The 25,161-nt window shown below is 43.1% G+C and overlaps 1 protein-coding gene across 12 annotated transcripts in view; it reads left to right on the plus strand.

Moving 5' to 3' along the window:
- The window catches only part of EXD3 (exonuclease 3'-5' domain containing 3), a 685,344-nt gene that overhangs the window by 142,827 nt on the left and 517,356 nt on the right, over positions 1–25,161 (plus strand). For 8 of the 12 annotated variants that reach the window (XM_005295926.5, XM_065572491.1, XM_065572493.1 and 5 more), the window contains 3 exons: positions 16,675–16,739; positions 21,228–21,398; positions 22,668–22,835. The exons of 1 other annotated variant lie outside the window; for it this stretch is intronic. In XM_005295926.5, coding sequence (XP_005295983.2) covers positions 16,675–16,739; positions 21,228–21,398; positions 22,668–22,835 — 404 coding nt within the window. The remainder of the gene's footprint in view (positions 1–16,674; positions 16,740–21,227; positions 21,399–22,667; positions 22,836–25,161) is intronic. 3 more of the 12 variants (XM_005295927.5, XM_065572494.1, XM_042855695.2) reach the window with 1 other exon arrangement.

The raw sequence follows: 25,161 nt of genomic DNA on the forward strand, positions 1-25,161 counted from the left end.
AGGGCCCTGTGGACTGCAGCTGTTTAGAGTGCCTCCTGGCACAGTTGCACGACACCTACAACTCCCTGGGCTACTTCCCCATGGCCTCCTCCCAACACCTTCTTTGTCCTCACCACCGGACCTTCCTCCTGATGTCTGATAACGCTTGTACTTCTCCGTCCTGCAGCAGTACGCCTACTCACTCTCAGCTTCTTGCACACCTCTTCCTCCCACTTCCTCACACACACTTCCGTTCCCTGGCTCCCCCTGGCTTGACTGGAGTGAGCCCTTTTATAGCATCAGGGGGCCTTAATTAGAGTCAGGTGCTTAACTGCCTCACCTGACTCTTAGCAGGTTAATTGGAGTCAAGTGGTCTATTAGCCTGGAGCAGCCCCTGTTGTGATCACTCAGGGAACAGAAAACTACTTATCCAGTGGCCAGTATATCTCCCTTCTGCTACTCTGCTGTTCCCAACTGGTCTGGGTCTATCACAGCCTGTTTCTATACATTTGTAATTTTAAAAAGCCCATAAAGGTAAAGAATGAGGAATCATCCAGTTCAGTTTTCCAAGACTTTTCCCATAGCAAATTCCCAAGCCAAAAGATCTTTGATGGACTGGAGTTAAGATTGTAAATGTATATCTGTTACATCGTGGAATGAAACTGAGTACATTGCAGTTGAAAGGCCTTGTGAAATCAGGCTTCAGTGGGCATTGAATCAGACCCCGAGAGAGGCAAAGCCCTACAAATGTTGGAAAGATGGGACATTCAAAGTAAGATTAACATTTAACACACAACAGAAGCAATAGCAATGCAAGGTTAAAGTACCCCCAAAATCATTAACTCAGCTCCACTCACTGACTGCCATGCATGTTCTCCATGTCAAGCACAGTAGAGGGGATAGAACAAACCATGTTTTTTACTAGGAAAGCTAGTTACAACCTTAACTCCAAAGTGACTAATGCTCTCTCTAGTACCTAATGTTATTGGGAATTTATTCTTACAGGTGACAGCTTTGGCCTTCTAGTCTATGTGTTAAGAAAAAGACACTAACTGTTATGATGATCTTTTTCCAGGAAGAACAAATACCGTAAAATCTAGAAATACTTCATGGCAGAATCAGAATGCTGGAGGTTTTCCATTTTTTAAAATCGTAAAACATCTAGATCTGGCCAATTTACTAGGAACTGTAAAACAATTTGTTTAAAAAAAACCCAAACCCCAAGGTGAGATGCTCGTTATGCTGGTTAGCGAGGGAAAGTAGAACCAAATAGGCGCAACGTGGATTAGTCCTCTCCCTTCACGTAACTGCCAATATCATCCAAGCCTGAGCAGAGCCTGACAGTGGAGACTGTACACTGTTAGTGTTTTAAGTTTAGATATACCCTTCGAACTAGAACCAAATAGCATCAAATCACTGAATAGAAGTCCTCACTATGGACAGGTTTCAGAGTAGCAGCCGTGTTGGTCTGTATCTGCAAAAAGAACAGGCGTACTTGTGTCACCTTAGAGACTAACAAATTTATTTGACCATAAGCTTTCGTGGGCTACAGCTCACTTCATCGGATGCTGGAATGGAACATATAGTAAGGAGATATATATACACATACAGAGAACATGAAAAGGTAGGAGTTGCCCTACCAACTGTAAGAGGCTAATTAATTAAGAGAAAAAACTTTTGTAGTGATAATCAAGATAGCCCATTACAGACAGTTTGACAAGAAGGTGTGAGGATACTTAACATGGGGAAATAGATTCAATGTGTGTAATGGCTCAGCCATTCCCAGTCTCTATTCAAACCTAAATTGATGGTATCTAGTTTGCATATTTCTCATTGGAGTCTGTTTTTGAAGCTTTTCTGTTACAAAATTGCCACCTTTAAGTCTGTTACTGAGTGACCAGAGAGGTTGAAGTGTTCTCCTACTGGTTTTTGAATGTTATGACTCCTGATGTCAGATTTGTGTCCATTTATTCTTTTGCATAGAGACTGTCGGGTTTGGCCAATGTACATGGCAGAGGGGCATTGCTGGCACATGATGGCATATATCACATTGGTAGATGGGCAGCTGAACGAGCCCTAGATGGCGTGACTGATGTGATTAGGTCCTATGATGATGTCACTTGAATAGATATGTGGACAGAGTTCGCATCAGGCTTTGTTGCAAGGATAGGTTCCTGGGTTAGTGTTTTTGGTGTGTGGTGTGTGGTTGCTGGTGAGTATTTGCTTCAGGTTGGGGGCTGTCTGTAAGCGAGGACTCGCCTGTCTCCCATGATTTGTGAGAGTGAGGGATCATCTTTCATGATAGATTGTAGATCTTTGATGATGCGCTGGAGAGGTTTTAGTTGGGGGCTAGTGTGACGGCTAGTGGCGTTCTGTTATTTTCTTTGTTGGGCCTGTCCTGTAGGAGGTGACTTCTGGGTACTCTTCTGGCTCTGTCAATATGTTTTTTCACTTCAGCAGGTAGGTATTGTAGTTTCAAGAATGCTTGATAGAGATCTTGTAGGTGCTTGTCGCTGTCAGGGATTGGAGCAAATGCGGTTGTATCTTAGAGCTTGGCTGTAGACAATAAATCGTGTGGTGTGTCCTGGATGGAAGCTATGGATAGTTCGTTTTACATAGAAGAATCGGTATTTACGGAAAACCAGTTAAAGGCTATTAGTGTTAGGATTTGGGCATTTCCAGAGATGCTTGGAAGGGAGGAAATTGGTAAACTATATTCACTTTCTGAAATTATTTTGCATTTGATCCTTCCCTTTGAACTCCAAAGTGTTTAGGATACCTAACTGAAAGCCTGTAAACTTAGTTCCAGTCTGCCACTTCTCCTGCTGTCCATTTATTGTGGTTTTCTCAGCACCATTGACTATGAAGAATAATATGTTTAGGATAAGAAAGGAAACTGTTTATATATTAATTTTAGAATTCATAATTTTTCCTGTTATTTACCAGGCTTCATGGGCTTGCAGGAAGACACTGTTGGCTTTCTATCATTGGGTTATGTTTTTCTATTGTAGTTTTGTGTCCTGTGAAACCATGATTAATGAAATAAAGGAAAATTTACTAATATTGTGATTTGGCTGAGTTGCCTATATTCTTAGATAATCAGAGATGCAACAAGGTTCAGCAAGAAACAGCACTGCTGAGGTTCGATGAGGGTCTGGATATTTGGATAGCCCATCTCTTAAACAAATAGCCCATCTGTTATTTCAGAAATATAATCCCCCATCCCACTCCTCCCTTCGTCAACATTATCATCCAAGGGGCATTTGCAGCAAGAGAAAAGTCGTCCCCCGCCCCTTTTTTTCCCCCTATCGCTTTAAAGGTATTATTAGAAAAAGTCACTAAACTGAGAGTTAAAATAAGTAAAAATTGTATTGCTATGTTCTTGGTGGGGCTTTGTGAAGTGGGTATTTTGGAAAGTGTAGTGCCTTTAAAAAAGACTTCTTAGTGGGACATTTTTTAGTACGGTTGTTGCCTTATGTAAGAAAAGATGAGTTTTGCAGTTTACTATGAAAAGATTAAAGGTGTTTTTAGGGTAAAAAATGTTTGCTTCATTTTATTAATTTGGACTTTTGTTAAACATAAGAAACACCTCTTCAAAGGCTTGAGAGGCCCTTGAGCTTTAGTTTTTGTGTGATTTTTAAAGTTTTTAAATTGAATAAAAAATTAGGGCTGTCAAACGATTAAAAATAATTGAAATTAATTGCAAGATTAAAAAAATAGTCACGATTAATCGCAGTTTTAATCGCACTGTTAAACAATAATAGAACACTGTAATCTGGCGTGGCCTTCCGTCAGCTTCCGCCTCTGAGGGAGGCCATGTCTCCTCGCAGTTTGGTCTGCTATAGACTTTTCCAAGCAAAGAAAAAAAGGGGGGAATTAGTGGTTCCCAAGGGGCCCCGGCCTTCAAGTGGGGCAGGGCCATAAACAGTCTCGGCCAATGGTGGGCAACCTGCAGCCCGTGGGCCGAATGTGGTCCATCAGGGTAATCTGATTGCGGGCCGTGAGACATTTTGCTGACATTGACTGTCCACAGGCCTGGTCCCCTGCACCAGTGGCTGCAGTTTGCCGTTCCCGGTTATGTAGTTAGGTAAAAAAATAGTTCTATAATTCTATATTTGTAAGTTGCACTTTCACGATAAAGAGATTGCACTACAGTACTTGTACTTGTATGAGGTGAATTGAAAAATACTATTTGTAATAAAAAATAATAATATAAAATGAGCACTGTATATTTTGTATTCTGTGTTGCAGTTGAAATCAATATATTTGAAAATGTAGAAAAACATCCAAAATATTTATAATAAATTTAAATTGATATTCTATTATTGTTTAACAATGTGATTAAAACTGCTAAGGGCGACTTTTAAAAAAAATCTAGTTAATTTGTTTTGTGTTAATTGCTTGAGTTAACAGTGATTAACTATAAAAAATAACTGCACTTTTCTCAGTAAAAGTGGGGTATTTTGTGAACAGTGAGTTTTCCCTTTATTGACAACATTTTCATTTTGGGAGAGAAGTTCTGACCAGATAAATTAGCCTTTAATTTTATGTGAATAGATTTTATTTGGCCTGTATTAAAAAAAAAAAATAAAAAAAAAAAAGAGAGAGAGAGTGTTTTAGCCATTTTGAAAACAAAAAATGGTTATGTGTTTAAATCAGATGCATATTTGTCTTTTTAGTATTTAATGCATATTTATTACTTAATAAATAATAATGTCTACATTCCCTTTCAATTTAAAGTATGGGGATTTTTTTTAACTGGGATGTTGCATTAGAAAAACATAAAACTTCTGACTCACCAAGAATTAGACATTTATTTGCATAATTGTCTGGTTTGCCATTTTGCTTTCACAACTTGCATTTTTGAAGAGTGGGTTGCATTTTGCCTGAGCAATAGATGAATCTTTCTTCCGTTGGAGAGGAATGGATTTCTTTTTTTTTTCCCCCCCAGAAAAGATGAGTTTTGCCTTCAAATGTGTGTTTTTAACAGCTTAGTCTTTATAAGAAGCTTCTCCCTTGACTCACTGTCCCATATTTTCTTCCCTTTTAGCCCTTCTGTCTTTTGCTGCAGTTGTTTGCCTTCCTCACGCTGTCTTTGTTTTACTCTTTTGTCCCCTCACCAGACTTTACCCCCTTTTTCTCTTCCCTTTGCTCCATTCCCTTTCCACTCTCACCCTTTTGTCTCCCAGTCTCTGTCTCCAAATTCCGAGTTCTCCTAGGTCTTTGCCATCATCTAGTCAACATGACAAACTCTTAGAGACATTGCAGAATGTACAGATCACGTGAAGGGTTGTTTTTGGCAAATGGCCACCATTCGTTTCTGAGGAATTTCTCTGAATGTCTCAAATTTTTCTGCAGAGAAATTCAGTAAGAAACACTAGATCTGCTTAATCCCGAATACAGAAGTAACAACACAGTTAGGGGGGGTCTTCCTTTATTAGGTACTTCTGGCTTCACTTCATCCTCAAGCTCCGTCTCCAACTTCAGCTATAACTTTCGAACTGCAGTAGACTTCAAAACACTTGTCATTTAGAAAATTGTAGCTGAAGACTGAGCCTAAGGATGGAGTGGAGCAAGAAATACCTAATAAAGAAGGATCCCTCCGTTTGCTAGCCAAGTTGTTACTTCATTTTCTTTTCTTATTGCTCTGATCCAGTTAATGTCAGCATAGTTATGTATTTTAGAAAGGCATACTTGTCTTATTGGGTTTCAGGGAGAGAACCTTAAGAAATAAGAAGTACTCTTGGTAACAAAATATTGTAAATTCTAATATTTTTGTTAAAGAAAAAAGTTTGTTGCTTCTGAAAATAAGTAATCACTCATTTTGTATGATTTCATCCTTTTGTGTGTGTGTCTTCTGCAGTTCATAATAAACATTGAGGGGTGAGGAACAGCTATTCTGTACAATTCAAACTTACCAGGCTCCTAGCAACTAGCCTCTAGTGACTTAAATATTCCTTTAAAATGATCTGACATTCACACTGGCAACCTGTTATACATACATTAGGTGATTATTACATTATAGACAGCCAGAGGTCTCTGACTTTTTGGAGTGTGGGCTACATCTTAGTAGAAAGACCGTCCCAGAGACCATCTCCTTTTCCATTCATGAGTGCGTGGACCACCTCCTTTTCTATCCCATTGTATTTATATAACACCCTCATGGCAATGAACCTATTGATGTATTTTTAGCTGTGTGGAGAAGGTATGGGAGGGGTTGGGGTCACTGAGGGAGAGGCAGTTTTTGAAACTTCCCAAACATCAGAGAAGGGGGTGGGGGAGGATGCATCGTAACTAAACTGCTATGAGAAATCAAGAGAACTGGTGGTGCTGTTTGTGGAAATAAAGTGGAAACAGTATGGTTCCAGGAAGAATCACTCTGTCTTGGGGCTCAAGAGCACACAATCTGTGATAAAAGGGACCAGAAGGTTAATAGAGTCTCTTCATGCAGAGTGAACTTTCAGATAAGAACAGTTGGAGAACTGAGTCTCTTTGTGTACTCCAAGGGTGTGGCTCTGCAAAGGCAATACACTCCTTATGCTCTAGTTCAGTGTTTCTCAACTTTTTTGATGCCAGAGACCAGCTTGCTGTCTTCCTAACCTGTGTCAGGGAGATCTTAGGGACCAGTGCCGGTCCACAGACAGTTTGTTGAGAAACACTGACCTATTTCAAAAAGGAGTTACTTTGAGGAATTTCTGTTGTCTGTGTTATACAGATCAGACTAGATGATCACAACGGTCCCTTCTAGCCTTGGAATCTCTGAGCATGACCGTGACGGGGTGTACCTACTCCGTACTGGTTCAGCGGGGGTTGATCACATTCTGCGGGTTGAGAAGGCCATGCCCCCTCGTCCCTGCTGGGCATGGTCCAGCTGGAGCCAGGATATAAAAGGGAGCTCAGTTTGGGCTGGCCGCCGAAGGGAACAGAGTTGCATTGCAGACTCCTGCGGAGGAACTGCTGGCGCTCGCAGATGCAGAGGCCAGGTGGGCTGCGGCTCCAACTGACCACCAGCCACCCAATGCCACAGACAGAGGAGACCGCAGAACCCCTGAGACTATCAGCCATGGAAGAACGGGTAGGAAGTAGCCCAGGGGGACTAAGTATTGATCTGGTTGAGGTACCGGGCTTTGACTCATTGTGTTTCAGAAGGATACCTGCTGACTCGGTGGCAGATAATTCTGCAACAGACAGGGCCTGGGCTGGGACCCAGTGGAGTAAGGAGGGCCCAGGTCCCCCAACACAGCCTGCAACCCACCCCTGGGTGGTAGTCCACCCCACTTTGGCCAATTAGGCCACACTGCCCTGCCACAGAGAGCGATTCTGTTGATTCTAGACACTAAGCTACACTGCCCTGCCACAAAAGGGTAGTCCTATTGACTCCAGGCACTAGGCCAGGGGTGGGCAAACTACGGCCCGCGGGCCTATCCGACCCATCAGGGCTTTGGATCCGGCCCACGGGATTGCCCCCCGTGGCGCTGCGAGTACCGCGCCGCTCTCAGAAGCGGCCCTTGGGCAGGGGGGCAGAGGGCTCCACGTGCGTTGCCCTTGCCTCCAGGAACCGCGGGCAATGGGAGCTTCGGGGGAGGTATCCAGAGCCCTCTGCCCGCCCTTCCCCAGGGGCCGCAGCGCTTCCTGGAGTGGTGTGGGGCTGGGGCCAGGGAGCTGCTTTAGGTAAGCGGCGCCAAGCTGGAGCTTGAACCCCTCCTGCATCCCACCCCCCAACTCCCTGCCCTAAGCCCCCTGCCTGCACCTCGTACCTCTCCACCCCAACTCCCTGCCCTGAGCCCCCTCGTACATCCCGCACCCCTCCTGCCCCCCAACCCCCTGCCCTGAGCTCCCTGCTGCACCCTGTACCCCTGTGCACCCCAACCCACGGCCACACCCCTCCTCCACCCCAAGCTCTGCCCTGAGCCCCCTCCTGCACTCCACACCCCTCTTGCTTACCAACCCCCTTCCCTGAGCCCCCTCATGTACCCCACACCCCTCCTCTGCCCCAATTCCTTGCCCTGAGCCCCTTCCTGTACACCACACCCCTTCCCACACCCTGCACTCCCTCCTGCACCCCAACCCCCTGCCCCGGCCCTGCATACAATTTCCCCACCCAGATGTGGCCCTCGGCCCCAAAAGTTTGCCCACCCCTGCACTAGGCCATACTGCCCTGCCGCAAAAGGGTAATCCTATTGACTCCGGCCACTAGGGAACACTGCCCTGCCACAAATGGATAGTCCTATTGACTCCAGCCACCAGGCCGTATTACACTACTAGAAGGGTGGTCCTAGTGACTCAGGCCATGCTGCCCAAAACCAAAGGGCTGCTGCACAGACTCTGAGCATTAGGTCCTGCTACCCTAGGAGCCAGGTCTGCTGTGGTGACTTGGGAGACTAGGACATTTAGGCCTCCCAAGCTCTACTTTAATTCTCTCACAACCAGACATCCCCTGTACAGGTGGACCTACCCTGCGACAATGACAGTTTCATGTTAGTAACTTTCCTTGCTTTGTTACTCATCTTTATGATAGAGTTTATCATTGCTTTGGAACTCTGCCTCTTCCATTACCTCCTGATGTGTTTATTTTTTGATCACTATAAAAAATGTTCATATTGGAAATCTGTATTTTTATTTTGTTTATATTTTTACAGATTGTAACTTATCACACCAACCCTTGTATACAACTATACCACATGATGCCATGTTATATTCAGTAAAGTGCTCTATGAGTTGTCTATTCAGGATAGTGAACAGAATGGAAATATTAAAAGAAAAAATGACTGTACAGTTGTAGAAAATGAATAGTGGCGATTTTAGCTATACTGTTCTATCAGCATAAATACAAAATAAGCAGGGGTTGCATTTCACTGTGAATGTTCGGAAAGTATGTGGAAATTATGGCTATACCGTTAGATGTCATTTAAAACACATGTTCTTAGGAGGAGAATGCATAGTTGATTGGTCTAAAGGAGATGGAATGATAGTAATGAAAAACCCGCTTCTTAATGCTGTAGATTCTCCTAAATCCTGATGGACTAAACCATTGCCATTCAGAGACTGAATTCCGCCTACTTATATTGCTTATTCTGATTTACTGATTGCTTGGCCCCATTCCTTCTCTCGGCAGCCAGAGAAGCTTTAAACCAGAAGAGGGTTATGTTAGTTGGCCATAAGTCTGATTTTTAATTGGATGCCCCTAGTGCTCAAGCATGATAAGTTTTGCAAAAGGAATTGGAAAAAAGCTAAAAGCAACAGAGAATCCCCAGTTCTCAGAAACATGTTTGTCTCCTTCCTTTGAGCTTCTAACTGTTTTCTGAGGGATTTCCCCATTTAGCTCCTATATTCCTCAGGGACCTCCTCATGCTCATACTGAAGCTGACAGTGGGTTAAATGAGTCTTTTGGGAGGCAGTGAGGCTTCAGCACAAAGCAAGGAGGGTGTAGCAGGATCCAACAATATTGTAGTAATAAGACCCTAACTTTAAAAATCAATGAATGATCTAAACTATGATCCTTTCGGCTAGGTAACCATAATCTCTAATTGGTATGAATTTCCATTCCACCAGCTAGTCAGCATGTTGGCAGTGCTTTTCCTTTTTCCTACATGTCTGAGTAAAATCCGGTAGTAATGAGTTGTTTAATAAGCCTCCTATAAAGCACAGGGAGAGTAGCACTCCCTTCTGTATACTTATATCCGGGTATTTATACATTCATCTTTTCTCCAGTCTCTCAAATTATCCAAAATTCATCTACCGCTTGTTTTGCCTCTCCTCTTAATGTCTGCTTTCTCTTAGCGAGCTCTTAAATGTGGTTATAATGCAGGGCTTCAAAATGTATATTGTGAAGTATAATGCTGGTTCTTATAAAATTGCCCAAATATTTAAAAACTGTCTCACTTCAGGTGTTTGTTACATGTATTTATATGAATGAGTATATAATTACAAAGAAAAGTATGGAATTCACGATGGCAAGAGCAATTCTCTGTAAAATCATGTTCACAAGCTCAAAGAATCCCTTTACACAGTGTAGTAAAGATGTAGAGGCTAATTATTCCAATCAGTATGTGGTTAGATTGAAGTTTCTTTATGTGAGATGTACGCATTAAGAATAGGCAAGGCTGAAGACTTCAAGGTTGTAAATATCTATCCGTTACTTATGGAGGAACTTTGTATCTTTTTTTTTTTTTAATCCCCAATGTTAGTTTGAAAATTCAAAGTTAATGTTATCTTAAAAAACAATATCTGATCATCAGAAAAGATAGAAATTTATCTTTAATGTCACCCAAACAATTTTAACTTGGTCCCTGAATCCACTAACCTTCCACTTTATGTATCCAGCGTACCTTGCGTGTCAGGATACAAATGTTTTGCTGGGAGACTGTTGACAAATCAGGTTTTGATAGAGACTTCAGTAAATCTTAAGCTGTTTATTACTTTGCATGTGGAATCAAGGCAGTTGAGACAATGGCTTTGGTTTTGTACATTTGTGTCTGTGATACAAGTGTGATTGCCCACAACCCTGCACCTCCTAGCTTGTGAACTACTTATTTGTTGAGTTCTTAGCTCCAGATATGCTGCCTACATGTACGTACAGCTTCACAGTATGATATTTAAATATTTACAACCCTCTTTTCTTTTGCAGAATTGTCCCAAATGATCATTCTGTTAAACTGAAGATGTTCATTGAGGATAGGCTTGTTTCCTGGTTTTAGTATTATTTTAGGCAAAAACCATAAGGGGAGAGTTAAGGTTGTTTATGACCTAATTGATGGGTCGATTTTGGTTTGGAAATCATTATATTTATTATCTGCCTCTTGTTAGACATGGTAATAAAGACTTAATATTAAAAAAAAAAGGAAAGCCTGCCCATTTTTCAGGCTAGAGATGTTAGTTAACGTTGCCTTAGCGAAGGCCTGAGCATTGACAAATAGAACTTGACTAGCTATAAAGTGCAGCTGTAATTGACTGGTGGTTGCAATCCTAAATTTCAATCACATTATCTTCTTTCTCTTACTTTCAGTTTATTTTAATTAGCTGACCATAACTCTTCCAGGCCTCAGGCTGTGTGGCATTTATTGGCTCTTGACACAAAGGAAAACCGCCGAGAGATTTTTCACTGGTGAATTTCTCCTTTGGGGTTTGTCGTCTCATTTCCCCCTGCAAGATACACGAGTGGCTTTGGTTAGAAAATGGATTTCTGTTGCCAGTACATTTCAGTAAAATTGGTGAATAATGTAATTGAATTTTGAGCTGGCACATGACCAAACCATCATTTTACTTCACCAGCCTGTGTGTGCCAGTTTTGTCGTGATCACAATGTGTTCTGAATGATCTATGCAAAAAGAAAAAAGAGAATGAATAGAAAGAAGTTTCTGGCTTTCCTGAGAGGCACTTTTCCAACTTAAAAATATAAATGCAACCACAGACATTGAGAACTGGGAAAGACTGGATTTACAGTCACCCTCTTTTATTACTGGACAAAGGAAGGGGGTTTATTTTCTTAATTAAAAACGTTGAATGCTATTGAATTACTGTAAAAAAAAATGTAAAACATGAATGTAGTGTTTGGGGAAGGGGCCAGAGGGGAAGCCAGGTTGTTTGCGCCTGCAACGAGCAGGTGCAGAGTACAGTATGCTTCTTTCCCAGGGCTCCACCAAGGTACGTCAGCCTTTTTCTGCGGGACCTCTTCTAGGGCTCAGAGGTTCTGGAGTGCCCTCAGAGCTTGGCACTTCTGTGGATCCTGCTGATGAGGATGTAGATCAGTGCCCATTGCAGAGATTGTTTATGTGCTATTGATGTCTCTGCTCTGCCTTGGGAAGTAGAGTAGATCACCAATCCAGGGCACTCTGGGACTTTTGACCACAAACTCATGGTCTCATTGGCTACACTGGACTTTGCTCTCCACTCTTCTAATTGGAATGCATGTTTTGGAGGCTAAGAGTGCAGACCTCCTCCAGCTCTCCCACACCATCTTCTGACACCTATTTGTTGTGGGTCCATCCCTGTGTCATTAGTTTATCTAATTCAGGACTTGAAAAACCCACTTGCCAGTAGTTAGTGGGGAGCTTCCCATAGCAAGCCATCAGTTTCTCTAGAATATAATTTTCATTTGAAAAATAGCTAGTCTAGTTGAAAAGAAACCTGAGGCGATGCAGTGTGGTCTTCCTGAATCTGCAGACATTCAGCTCCTGTGCTGCTGCTGCTCACCTTGTGCTGTTCATAGCACACAGCAGAATATAATTGACAAGACCCTGCATGGGCAGTTATTGACAATCCTGTGGCAGCAGCACTATTTGACACTGTTCTGTCAAGAATAGTGTTGATTTCATGCTGTTGCTTGTGAAATCTAAGGGCTGCAGCAGGGATAGGCACTAGAGGTACTCTCAGAGGAGAAGGGCCAAACCATGGAGGGAGAGGGAAAACATTGAAGAGATCTCTCCACCCCTCACAGTAGCCAGGGGGATGGGGGAGAGACCTCCGCCCTGCTCCCAGAGGTTCTGGTTGGGGAAGAGGAGACAGACAGCTCCTCCTCCCTTCCAGTAGCCGGAGAGGGTAAGAACTTCAAATTTATATCATGTTTCCTAGCCAAATGTTAGGGGATTGTTAGCCCTTTACTAAAACTCATGGGTTTTTTTTTGGTTGGCTAGCTCCCAGTACCAAAAGAAAGGGGAAGGGTCAATGGGAAAGCAGGACCCTGAGACTGACAGTCCCCAGGAACAGTGGGGAGAGGCTAATGCTCCAGGTCAGCCTGATTGACAGGGCGGGCAGGCTAATGAGGGAGTCAGGAGGCCCGGGGGGTCCAGTCCTCTGGGTGAGCTGGAATTGCCTGGAACAGAGTTGGGCCGAGCTAAGGAGAGAGCAGGGGCCCGAGTTGAACTGGGGAGCAGAGCCGCGCCAGCCAGAGAAACAGCCCAGAGAGCTGGTCAGTGCTGGGAGCAGAGCCACAGAAGCAGCTCAGGGAGCAGAACTGTGCTGGGGGCAGAGCTGTAGCAACCAGGGCCAGAGGGGCCAAAGGAGCAGTCCAAGAGGCTAGAGGTAGAGCAGCAGCCGTGCTGAGGCAGAGTGGAGGTGGAGGTGGAGCTGGAGCCGTCTGGAGCCAGATGTGGTGAGCAGATGGGAAGGGCGAGGGGGACCCTGGGCAGGGGGCCCAGCACAGGGAGATGCCCCCAGCCAAGAGGCCTTGTGGGCCAGATTTGGGGGGGATCGTAACCCCAACGGGGGGCTGACGCTGGGAAGAAGGGTCCTGCCACCTAGAGCCTGAAGGCGTGTGGCTTCCACCAGAGCAAGTGTCTGACCCGCAGCGTTCCTGCAGCACAGCTGGGGCCTGGGCAGGGGCCTGGGTAGTGAGGGACAGACTGTGAACTGCCCGGATGTTCCATAGATGGCTGGTTGTGATGTCCCCAGGCCACAGAGCAGGCTGATGGGTTTTCCTTTCACCTTTCCCATTTTTCCTTATTTTTTAAAATTGATTGCTGTTTAATAAATTGTATTTGCTTTGAACTGTATGGAATGCTCAGTGGGTCAGGGAAGCGTCCAGAGCAGAGAGCGCCCCCCAGAGTGGGGACCCTCTAACCCCTGCCCTAAGTGACCACAACAAGGTGGGGGGAGGGGGTCGAGCCCCCCAGAAATCCTGGGCCCAGCCTAGGACTATGCCACACAGGAGAGTGGAAGGGGAGCCCTCGAGGTCAGGCAGGCCTCTGGGTAAAGGGAGTGGGAGCGAGGACTCAGATCCTTTCGCCAGCCCACCATTTCACTGGGGTCGTGTATAAACCAGGAAAGTTCCCCACAGTAGCGGGACCATTCCCCAGCTTACACAAAGGCTGATAGGACAGATAAGGGTGTCCAAGCAGAGTTCAGTACAAACTCCAACACCCTCCCCGTTTTCCTTGTGAACATTGCAGTGGGGCTGGGCAGCAAAGGGTGTTGACTCTGAGCTTCATTGGTGCCCCCCCCCCCCATCTGTCCTTTTGTCTGCCACCGGGTAGTAGATGGTATATTCACTGAACCTTGATCAAATGTTCTCATAGACATCCTACGTCTGTATGAAGTTGTAGAGGGGAGAGGAGGGGATTGCTGCTGAGAATTAGGATTTGTGTAGTGTACCTACTATTTCTATATATGATTCCTTGTTCAGTAGAATCAAGCAGGAATTGCCTTTTTCTTGGATGTAGACACACGGACCTGCAGTGAGCTGGTGTGGTTGCTTTCCAGCAGAGAAACTGTAGTTTTGTTTTTTTCTCACTATCGTGCTCTCCCACATACACACACCCTGTACATGTACCTCTTTGTCCGATCCCACTCTCCACTTTCCTTTCCTATCCAATTGGCCCTGCTCTTTCCCTCTCTCCCATTGTTTTCCCCTGTTCTCCCACCAGACCTTCCGGCAGCAAGAGAGACTGTGGCAGGCAGTGCTAGCCTCCACTGCCACCTCTTTTTTCTCTGTCAGCAGTGTGGGAAGACAGGACAGACAAGTAGAAGTAGCCTGGTTGCCTGGAACTGTGTCTTGACAGCAGCCCTGGACAGCCAGGAGAACATAAGAACGGCGATATTGGGTCAGAACAATGGTCCATCTAGCCCAGTATCCTGTCTTCCAATAGTGGCCAATGCCAGGTGCTTCAGAGGGAATGCACAGAAGAGGAGAATTTTGAGTGATCCATCCCTGGTTGTCCAGTCGCCGCTTCTGGCAGTTGGAGGTTTAGGGACACCCAGAGCATAGGGTTATATCCCTGATCATCTTGGCTAATAGCCATTATCCTCCATTAACTTATCTAATTTTTTCAAAGGAGGAGTAACTGCTGGGAAGGTCTTGCAGTCTGCTGAATGCCTGGGTTCCACCAGGGCTGTGGTTATGCAGGAGCAGGATAGACAGGAGATAGCTCCAGGGATGACACTTGGCTGTTGTATACATCCCATTTAAAATTCTTTAATTATTTTTTAAGTTGGTTTGCACATGTGATTGCATTGTAGCATTTATCCTGCATCTGAGGAGATGAGCATATGTTTTTCAGAAGAGCTGGTGACAATGCTGCATCACTGGAAGTGGACTGGAGAGACTATTTGCGTTGCTGCTGTTTTATCCTTGTATTCAAGCAGTCATGAGATTTGGGTGGGATTTCCCTTCAACTGTGAAAAGATTAGGGGGGAAAATCACCAAAGAAGGAACTTGTTTTGATGACAGAGGTCTAGAAAGCTTGTAATGGGTTTAACTGTTAGCCTTATGCAAAGTCATAACTCTTAGTTTTTCTACATCATCCCAAAGTGTTCCACACATTAATAATGGTTCAGATTTTCAATGGATTCTATTAAACACTTTGGGCTATATATTGACTTTTCATGCGGGCACACCTCCCCTTTGAAATCAGTGGGAGAGGTTTATGTGTGTGTGTCTGCATGTGCGTGTGTGTAAACGATGCATTTTTATTCTTGCAAAAGTCAGTGACTCTACAATTGTTGTGGAGCCTGACTTTCCCAATGATGATGTAAAATATTATGCAATAAATTGTAAATATGACCGAGTCAAGCTGATTGTGGTATTTCCTAGAAGGAACTTCATGATAGAAATACCTGAACAAGTGATACAATGCTGTCAGTTCAACATGCAATCTACTGGCTTCTTACAATATTCTATAATGATCACACTTCATAATGTAGCTGAGTTGAGGGAAAAGTTTTGCACTTGAGGTAGCTTTTCTGTTGGCCGAAGTGGCATACTAAGATACAAGTCTTCCCACATTTTGAAGTCAGTTATTCAGGTTTTATATATAGCATACAGAGAGTAGTTTAATTGTGTCTTTTTTTCAAGTTTATTTAATTAACCAAGAAGTCTGAGCCTATTTTTAATAAGACTACATTCTGGACTTCAGAGTTTAGCAAAAAATTCCCCCGTACCATGTTCTAATTGATGCAGAATTTCATCAAGAAAGCTTTAAAAGTTGCTGTGGTTATTGGTTTGGTTTGTAAAAGCAGTGGAAAAGCCCAGATGACGTTCCCATAATTTTAGTCTGCATTGAATTTGTGGGTTTTGGGTATATCATCCTCTCTCATCCTCCAATAAATTATGCCTTGCCAGGATCACCATAAACCTTGGGCCTAATCTAATAACACAAACAAGTATAGCTGAAGCACAGCAGCCTGGCAATTATTGCCAACTGACAGAGTGTCTCCTACAATTACTAAGGCGGTTTCCAAACAAATTCACCCACTCCTGTCTCTCGTCTGAGTGCTGGGATGAGGTCCAAGCCCAGGTCTATTCCATCTATTCCAGTGAAAGTTTCAGAAAGCATTGATAATCTTTTCTAAACCAAGCATGAAACTAACTCTTCTAGGACTGTACATTTTTTTATTTAAAAAATGGGAGAGATCAGTCCGGTCATATTTGCTGAAGAGTGGTGACATGATTTCGTTGTAAATACACCCAGAGAGCTTTGCACCGAATAAGCATTTACGTGTGTGTGGGTGTTTAGTTAAACCTATGCATGGATGATGTCTGTTGTGGTTTTGTTAGGCTTCCAGAGTGAGGGGTTTTAGCACTTTAATCCTGAATGACAGTTGGAAGGTTGGTGGTTTCAAACAGTGGCATGGAGGGTCCTATTTCTCTTCAGCAGAACAGTGCCCCAGTGTATCTGGACTGCCTGTACAGAAGCACTAAATCTGTTTTGTTTTGTTTTTCTCCCATATCCCTCTTCCCCCTTCCCCCGCCCCCCCCCCCAGGCCAGGACTCACTCCTATTGCTGAAAACCCTTCAGTCCCTCTGGACAAAGAAAGAGATGAACAAGGTAAGTCTGTATAGTGAACCTCCCCTTCACACTGGAGCTAATAACGGTATGCAAAACATGTCCAGCCTCAGAGCCCTTGGGTCAGACCCGCAATTCTTCATGATTGCTTTCAATTCCAATACATAGGGGAAGGACCTATGGATCTGCAGTGTGAAGGGAAAATAAAAGGCAGCCTTGTCCAATGTTCAGCAGTCGTGGGACACACATACAAGGGCTGCAGTAGACAGGCTGAGTTGTTAAAAAAAAAACAAAGTCAATCTTTTATTTTAAACATTTTTGTTTGTCCAATTAATGTAGAGAGTAAGAAATCTGAAGATGTGAAGTACCCTGTCATCCTTACACCTGTCAAGGAGAGTGTTGAAATTGCCAGCACATCTTCCCATGGTGGGGTTGGGGCGCTTTGCTAAGTGGATAAATATTTAAGCCTTCATATTTCATGGCGTCTTTTCATTTTTGGAGCAGTATTCTGCGGTTTGGTTGGACAGTGTCTCTGTGAAATTATTGATATATTTTTAAACAGCCCTATGTTTTCTAGGTGCTATGTATAGATTTCTCCAAGGGAATGATACATACTTCATCTAAATTTGGGAACTCAGAAAATTAACAAAAAAATTAGATATAACTGGTTAGTGTTTAGCTTCCCATGCTTAGCAGTCTCTGCTTTCCAGCCAGGTTAATAGCATAAATGTTTTCCTGAAATATCTGGGAACGTGCAAAATATTATATCATTGTGTGGAATATACCCAATCGACTATATGCTAGTATGCCCAAAGTACCATAGCCTACGTGCTCCAGCCTAGTTGTCAGATTTGCTTGGTCATCATACTTGACTGGTGCATTTCATAGAATCATAGAATATCAGGGTTGGAAGGGACCTCAGGAGGTCATCTAGTCCAACCCCCTGCTGAAAGCAGGACCAATCCCCAGACAGATATTTGCCCCAAATCCCTAAATGGCCCCATCAAGGATTGAACTCGCAACCCTGGGTTTAGCAGGCCAATGCTCAAAACGCTGAGCTATCCCTCCCCTCTTCCAGAATTTATACCTTCCAGCTCTTCTGGCTTGCGGTCCCCCACCCTTAGTAATTGAACAGCTGGAAATACAACAATCGAGAGGTATCTTTTTGAATCGTCAATTACTGACACAGACTAGAGCTCAGCAATTCTGAAGACTGAGGCTTTCTATCAAGTTATGCTAGAGCAAGAGGAAAACATTAATTGTTAGGGTTTGAGGACAGTTCATTCCACCAGAACAACAACAGAGAAAAATAATCATCAAAATCTATACACTGTGCAAACTGGAGTTTGGGTGGATTGCAAACCAAAATATTATGAAAAAGAGTTTCCCATTAAAATGTCCTGGGCAGACTATACCACATCTTTTTTGTAACTTAAGGGTCTCCATGACTCATCCCAGCCTACATAACATTTTCAGCAAGTCTCTCAAACTGTGTCATCCCAGGAATGCATGTGATTTCAGGTTATTTGCTGTGAACTGCTCCTGAATTACTCAAAAGGAAGACAGACCCCCTTACAGAGTAAATGTTCATCATACACAATGTGCGGGCTCATGACAGGCATGCACAGCCACACGGATCCCACTTACTACACTACTTTCCATATCTTCCAATGCAGATGAACCACTTCTCTCTAAAACTGAAAGATGGGCCTGCAGACCAGGAGAAAAGTAATTTGTATAGATGAGACAGGGAAGCATGACAGTGAGGGGGTAAAATGATTCAGTCATTCTAATGTTGGGACTGTACTCTTGATGTCTACACACACTCCCCCACACACTCACACTCTCTCTTTTCTCCCTCTGCTGTCATCAAGTTGCTGCCACGCAACGGTACTAATCAGATTTTTGGGGCATTTCCTACCTTCAGATATACAGTTGTGTCCCGTGTTGATGCCAAGGGGCATTGTGTGCATTCATTTGAGAACAGAATAAGGCCCTGAATTTGTAACCACTCACCCCATCCTTATCTACCATTTGCCATCATCACTGTTCCAGACAAAATAATTTGAAGCAAAGTGACCCTAACCTTGAATTTACAGTAAATGAGTAAAGTTAAAGATTAGATACATTGATTTCACCAAGGCACCTATTGCTTCAACCTGGCACAGGCTGTGGTGGCTTATGTATGTGATTTCTGTTAATGCTAAAGAGAGTTTATCACTTCCATTAACCTCCCCCACCTCTCCACCCCTTGAATACTGATTGAAAAATAGATCTCTACATTAGGCTAGGACGCCAATTCTGGGGGTTTAGAGAGTTCAATGATTTGTACATAGAAGAGAAATAAACTTAATTTTTGAGTAATCCAGCAGGATTAGCAGAAGGTTCTTTGCTTTTGTAACTCAGAATAATGGGCAAAAGAACATAGACTGGACATCAGCAAAAAGCTTCTTAACTGTGAGGTTAATTATGGGGGAGGAATACTCTCCCAAGGAAGCGTGGTTATGTGAATCATTGCTAGACTTGCCACATAATTGTAAATGTATTTAAGAAAGAATCCTGCACTGGCAGAGTGATGAGCATGCTGACCTAACAGGTATTTTCATCTCTGATTTCTGATATTCATTCAGGTAATACTTTCTGTACATTACATGCCATTTATCACTCCCTTAGATCATTAGCAGACTTTAAAGAGAGATTTTCCCACTGCTTAGAATATCTAAGTGATCCTTAATCAAAAATCAATCCAGACATATTGTCATTGCTGTTCTTGCCAGTTTTGCAACTTTTCTGAGATATGTGTGTGTGTGTGAGTGAGGGCTTGCTCTCTTATGAGGCCATTGTGTTCTGTAGCGCATCTTGCCAAAGCTTGGATTCTGACTCCAGCCAATGGAGATGCTGAGCTGTGCGGAGAAAGCTCTTGTTCAATTCCAAATGTGCTGAAGTGGGGCTTTGAAAAAAGAGACCATTTATACATAGTGCAGTTTACTTGGCTAGTCGCTTTGTTTTCCTTTGGCTGTTGTGTCAGATATTTGTGGTTGGCGTTCCACTGTAGCCTGGCTTCGCCTTCTGCTGAATTTTGCAGTGAGGTTAGAGTCCTGTGTTTGACATCACGATCCCTTGCCACAGGGAAAAATACTTAGGGAGACTTAGCTTAGCAGACTTTTGTCTAAACACACATCTTTGTTAGTCATCAGCATTGTTCTTGATGCAGTTGATAACCTAGTAAAGAGAAACAGATTTATATTTGTTATAGTCTCGAGGTTTTCCAACATGAAAGGGGATACGGAAAATTACTGGCAAATCACACTGTCTTCCAATACATATTTTAGATGAATAAAAAGGAAAAAACTGACTGACATATTTTCTCTAGATGTTCTTTTGTTTTCCATGTCATTCTTCAGTCTTTTTTATACTGTTTCCATTGGAAGCTGCAACTGGGATCACCATGTAGAATAAATTAGTAAAACTTGCTGCAAGCAGGAATCAGCATCCTTCAGATTTTGCCTCTTAGCCAGAAAAAAGAGAGCAGCTGCTGTTACTGAATTCTTCTCTTCTGTCTCTGCTCTCCCCTTGCTCCATGCATGTACCATGTGGTGACAGGTACTTGTGGGGCTACTGAAGGATGCCACTTCTTCTCCCTGCCAACCCTCTGAGCTCCTTGGAAACTACCCTCTAATGTAAACATTATAAAGATATTGCCCAGTACTGTTAATTTATCACTTAGACCAGATGGGTAGTAAGTTGCCTATTAACTTTCACAAAGTGAGCGTTCAGTTCCTTAACTTTTCTAAACAGATCACCCTGAAATTCCTTAGATTTATAGTACAATTTTTTTCCAATGTTCCAAGCTTTTCAGCACTCCATCTTATAACTTTAATGAGATGTCCACTATAAAATTGCAATGGTACCCTAAACCAAGTACCTCACCCTTCTTTGGAGAAGGGGAAAGTGGATTTCAAATAAGGCAATTTGAGTTTTCAACAAGTCTGATGCTAAATGTTTTATCCTGTATTTAAAACCTTAATTATTTTAGTCTCAGGGTTTTCCACTCTAGTGTAAGGTGTTGCATAATTGTGATTGCAGTGGTTATGTGATGAATATAAACGTTTGCAGTGCAGGAATGGAGAGGTGTTTTTTTTATCTGTGTTCTTATCTGTAGGTATATTAGAAGTGCAGATAATAGGATTTGTAAACCTGTCTGCCTTTACTGTCGCCACTTCTCCAATAACACCCCTCTCCCCCAAATCCTAAGCCCCTTTGTCTGTCCTGCAGAACAACTTCTCTGTCTTTATGGGATAATTAGTGTGGACAATTGCTGCTTTTCCCATTGGGTTTGAGGTGCAATGGGCCATGAAGGAATCTGTAATGACATGAAAAGTCACTAGAAGCACGGATGGTGGTTAAATAGCAACAGTTACCTCCCTGAATAGATTAAATTAAATAATAATAAAAAATCTTTGTGTTGAGCTGGGGGAAGGGAGGATTCACTAATCTATTTGTACATGACAATGTATTTTTGTATCTCAGCAGCTCAAGGAAGAAACCAGGCGGGGTTTTGCAGCTCTGGAAGACCCATTGGCCGGACTCCTGGACATGCTGGAGAGCAGCAGTGACTGGAAGGGGAAAGGGCACTCCCTGGGGTATTACATCACCAATGAGTTGCAACTTTGGATAAAGGAACATCCTGCTGTTCAGGAGGTTAGAGAAAGAAAGAGACAGAGCCTGGAGAAAAGAGAGAGGGATTTTCATGCTCCCAAAGTGCCTCCCTCTCCTCCAATTACTTTATTCCATAGTCCAGTTCCTTTCCATTAGTGCACCCACAAGCATAATGTGACCTGCTGATGGAATTCATACTGAGGCAGTATGTCCAGTGATACTGGCCTGAAAGTGAAACAACACCAATGGTGCTAAAATGCCTTCCCATTTCCTCCCACTGCCTGGGATTTCTATCTCCCCAAATCAAGCTGCCTTGCTGGAATATGGACCTTTCAGTCTTTTCCCTGGCTGGAGGCTTTCCCATTGGAACCAACGTCCCATAAGCCCAATCACTGTATGCTCTTCCAGTTTTGCACATAGAAGACAATTACGGAATAATTATTTAACTCTGGCAATGTGGTAGCAGCTTCTATCACTCAAAGTGCTGAAAGTGGTAACAATATGAATCTCCTGGTAGCTTGAGTGATCAAGCTGAAGTTGTAGGGTCATCAAAGCAGTAATTCATCCATTTCCTTGGCCTGTTGCATTCTGATACCTTGAGATTTTTCCTTTCTCTATCCTGCTCCCTGTGATTTTGTCACAGGTGTTTTGTCTTTGTACTGTTTCATTTTTCATTTTTTTCCCAAGTGCCTTAGTTTGCGAGTTCAGCTTCTCCATTCAGAGCCCCAAGATCTCTATTTTCTGCCATTACAGTCTGTTGTAGTTGAATCAAACACAGGACTGAGAGTCAAGAACTTCAAAGTTTTAATAGAATGATCATGTATGAAAGTATGTATTATTAGTTGTGTCCCTGTGTCATCACACCATCCTTTTGCCTCAAGGCCGCTCTAGGACCTGGCAACAAGACTGGGAATGAAATTGAGTTCTCATGCATGGCCGGGAAGGGTTGCCTGTGGAGAGCTGGTGAATGCAAGAGCCAGGAGGCTTGTTTCTGCTGAGGGCACTTACCACAAAAGGCACCTCCTCTGACCTGGTTTCTAACTCCCACGTTGAGTTGGAGGTGTGACTACTGCAAGAAGTTCTGTTAGCAGAAAGGGGTGTTTCCTATGCTCAGATTGATATTTGTACTGGGCCTCTCCAAGTTCTACCCCACCAACATTTAATGTTGTTTTAATTGGCCACTGTGAAGTGATGTGTATAGCATGTTGCCCTGATTTCTGTGTCAAAATCCAAGGGGGAACTGGAGAACCCCTTTCCAATGGATTGCCTTGTCTGATGTTTTAAAACCTGTGTTTGACTCTGATTTCTTAGTCTGGCTTGAGGCTGAAGAAACTCCAGACCCGAGTGTTCAGAATACTAGCCCAGAGCCAAGTTAATCTCCTTGACCCGCTGATCAGCATTTTTCAGCTACATACGGCAGACCAGAACAGTTTGCTTGGACATGTCAGTCACGTTTACCACAAGGGCAAGTACAAAGAGGTGGGTCTTGGTTTTCAACTTGATTTTCACACTGAGAGCTCTGATTCTCTGTTAGTGTCTGGGCCTGTTTTTCATTATATTTCTGTGTAAATTCCATTTCATAACGGCAGCAAGGCCTGTGTGTGGTATAATTTAGTATGATTGTTGTACTTGTTGGTACTTATTTACTCTTCCTTCAGTCTCATGCCTCATACTGGGAGAGCACACAACTCCTGTCAAACCCAACTCCCTTTGTGAATTTTGCAAGAATTTTGTTAATTTTTTTGGGTACTTTATTTTGGGTGCTTAATAAAATAAAAAAGTATCCATTCCACATGTCCTGGTTTTGACCAGAAATGGAGTATTGTGAGGGACATCTTTTGTGGTATATATCACCTGACTGAAAATCTTAGCAGACAGATTCTCTGTTTCATGGGATTACTGAATCAAGGTGTTCAACTAATTTCAAGTGTGATTGTAAATAAGATTTTGCTGGACATTTGAGGCTCCAGGGACACAGATGAGTTTTTCACTGCTTTCTTTTGGAAATGCAGATTCCTTCAAGCATTTTGAACTGGAAAGCTCCAAATTATTTGTGAAGCTGTTTCTCTAGGGTCCTTTCCCTGACTTGAGCACTTCTCAGGCAGGAAGAGTTGGTTCACAACCTTTTTTCCTTAAGAAGAAGAACCAAATATGTTTTTTCTCAGTGTTGTCCTGTCCACGGGATATCAGAGCTATTTCATTTCCCTTACCCATATCTTCCTCCCAATTATAGTATCACCAAAAGAACAAATGCAGGTCCTGGCCTGTACACTCCAAGACAGAGTAGAGTAATAGAATGTGACAGACAATCCTGGCACTAGGACTATGAGGCCTCTGCTGCAAGCCATGGTGAGGATGTCTGCATTGTGCTGATTCTACTGTAACCTCTTGTAGGGCTCCTTTCAGGTGGGGCAGTAACAAACGTTCAGATGTGAGCCTCTTCGCCCCCTTCTGTCCCACCTTAAGTCTTCGGAAGGTTGAAATCCTTCTAAATATTTGATATTATTCTCTGCTTTCTCCAACCCGTTGTTTAAGCCCTAAGGGTTATCTGTAGAATGGGGCACCAACATTCCACCAGAGAAATACACTCCCTTTAGTCCACTGGACACATTTAATATTCTCATGTGAACAATGCATCCTTGCCTCCTGTGTTCATGTCCCACCTCTCACAAATCGCATAAGAGAACAGTGTCTCTGCAGACAATGAAGTCCCTGATGTTCCTAGAGACCGGTGTGCTTGTTATCTCATTTACTTCTAAAGCAGATCTGATCCCTCCCATGGCCTTCGATATTAGAGCTTCTCAAAGGCTGAACCAATTTATCTGTCAGAATAACAGTAATTTGTGCAGCTGAGCCAAGCATTCTCTTGGGATTTGTGAATTTTGGGTTGTCACCTCCAGTGCTAATAGAACACTGTGGCTATGGATGGAAGTAGTGGGGGGATAAAAAGTAGTAATGGGAAGATAAATCTTGAATTATTTGGAGATAGCACCCATTTGTTGGCAGATGCCACAGATGTGAATAATTCCTGCTACTCAGAGTTATGAGCACCTCAGGAATGGAAGTTGTTTGCAACTCTGAAATGTTCGTAACTCTGAACAAAATGTTAGGGTTGTTCTTTCAAAAGTTTACAGCAGAACATTGATTTAATACAGCTTTGAAACTTTACTATGCAGAAGAAAAATGCTGCTTTCCCTTTAATTTTTTAATAGTTTACGTTTAACACAATACTGTACTGTATTTGTTTGTTTTTTTTTTGTTTGTTTTTTGGTCTCTGCTGCTGCCTGATTGCATACTTACAGTTCCAAATGAGGTGTGTGGTTGATTGGTCAGTTAGTAACTCTGGTGTTCGTAAGTCTGAGGTTCTACTATAATAGTCGCGGCTAGTAAATGCATTCTGTGAGACACTCCTCTGAGTATGGGAGGATGAGATGAGCCTCACTGGCCACTGGATGGCACCACTGCTCCCAAAACACGTAGTGGGAGCTTTATTTTTCTGACTGTAAGTAAGGTGACAGTTAAGGAAAAAGGCAGAAATGTCTGTGTGGCAAGTTTCTGGGTGTGTATCTGTTCTGGTGTGAATGCAGTTGATGGCAGCTGCTGATGGAATGCAGTACGATGGTGTTGACAAAAAAGGGTTTTAAAGCTGACAATTAGAGTGTTTGGTAACGGGGATAGTATCTAAGCAGAGGGATTTAAAATGTCTATTTATATAGTTACAGCTGGGGTGCCTTTAGATATATTTCCTCTTTCTTATACAGCTGCTTTCATGAGCCAAGCATAGTTGCAAGGTGAGTTTCAGTAG

Source organism: Chrysemys picta, chromosome 18, assembly GCF_011386835.1.
Source record: "Chrysemys picta bellii isolate R12L10 chromosome 18, ASM1138683v2, whole genome shotgun sequence".
Taxonomy (NCBI): domain Eukaryota; kingdom Metazoa; phylum Chordata; order Testudines; family Emydidae; genus Chrysemys; species Chrysemys picta.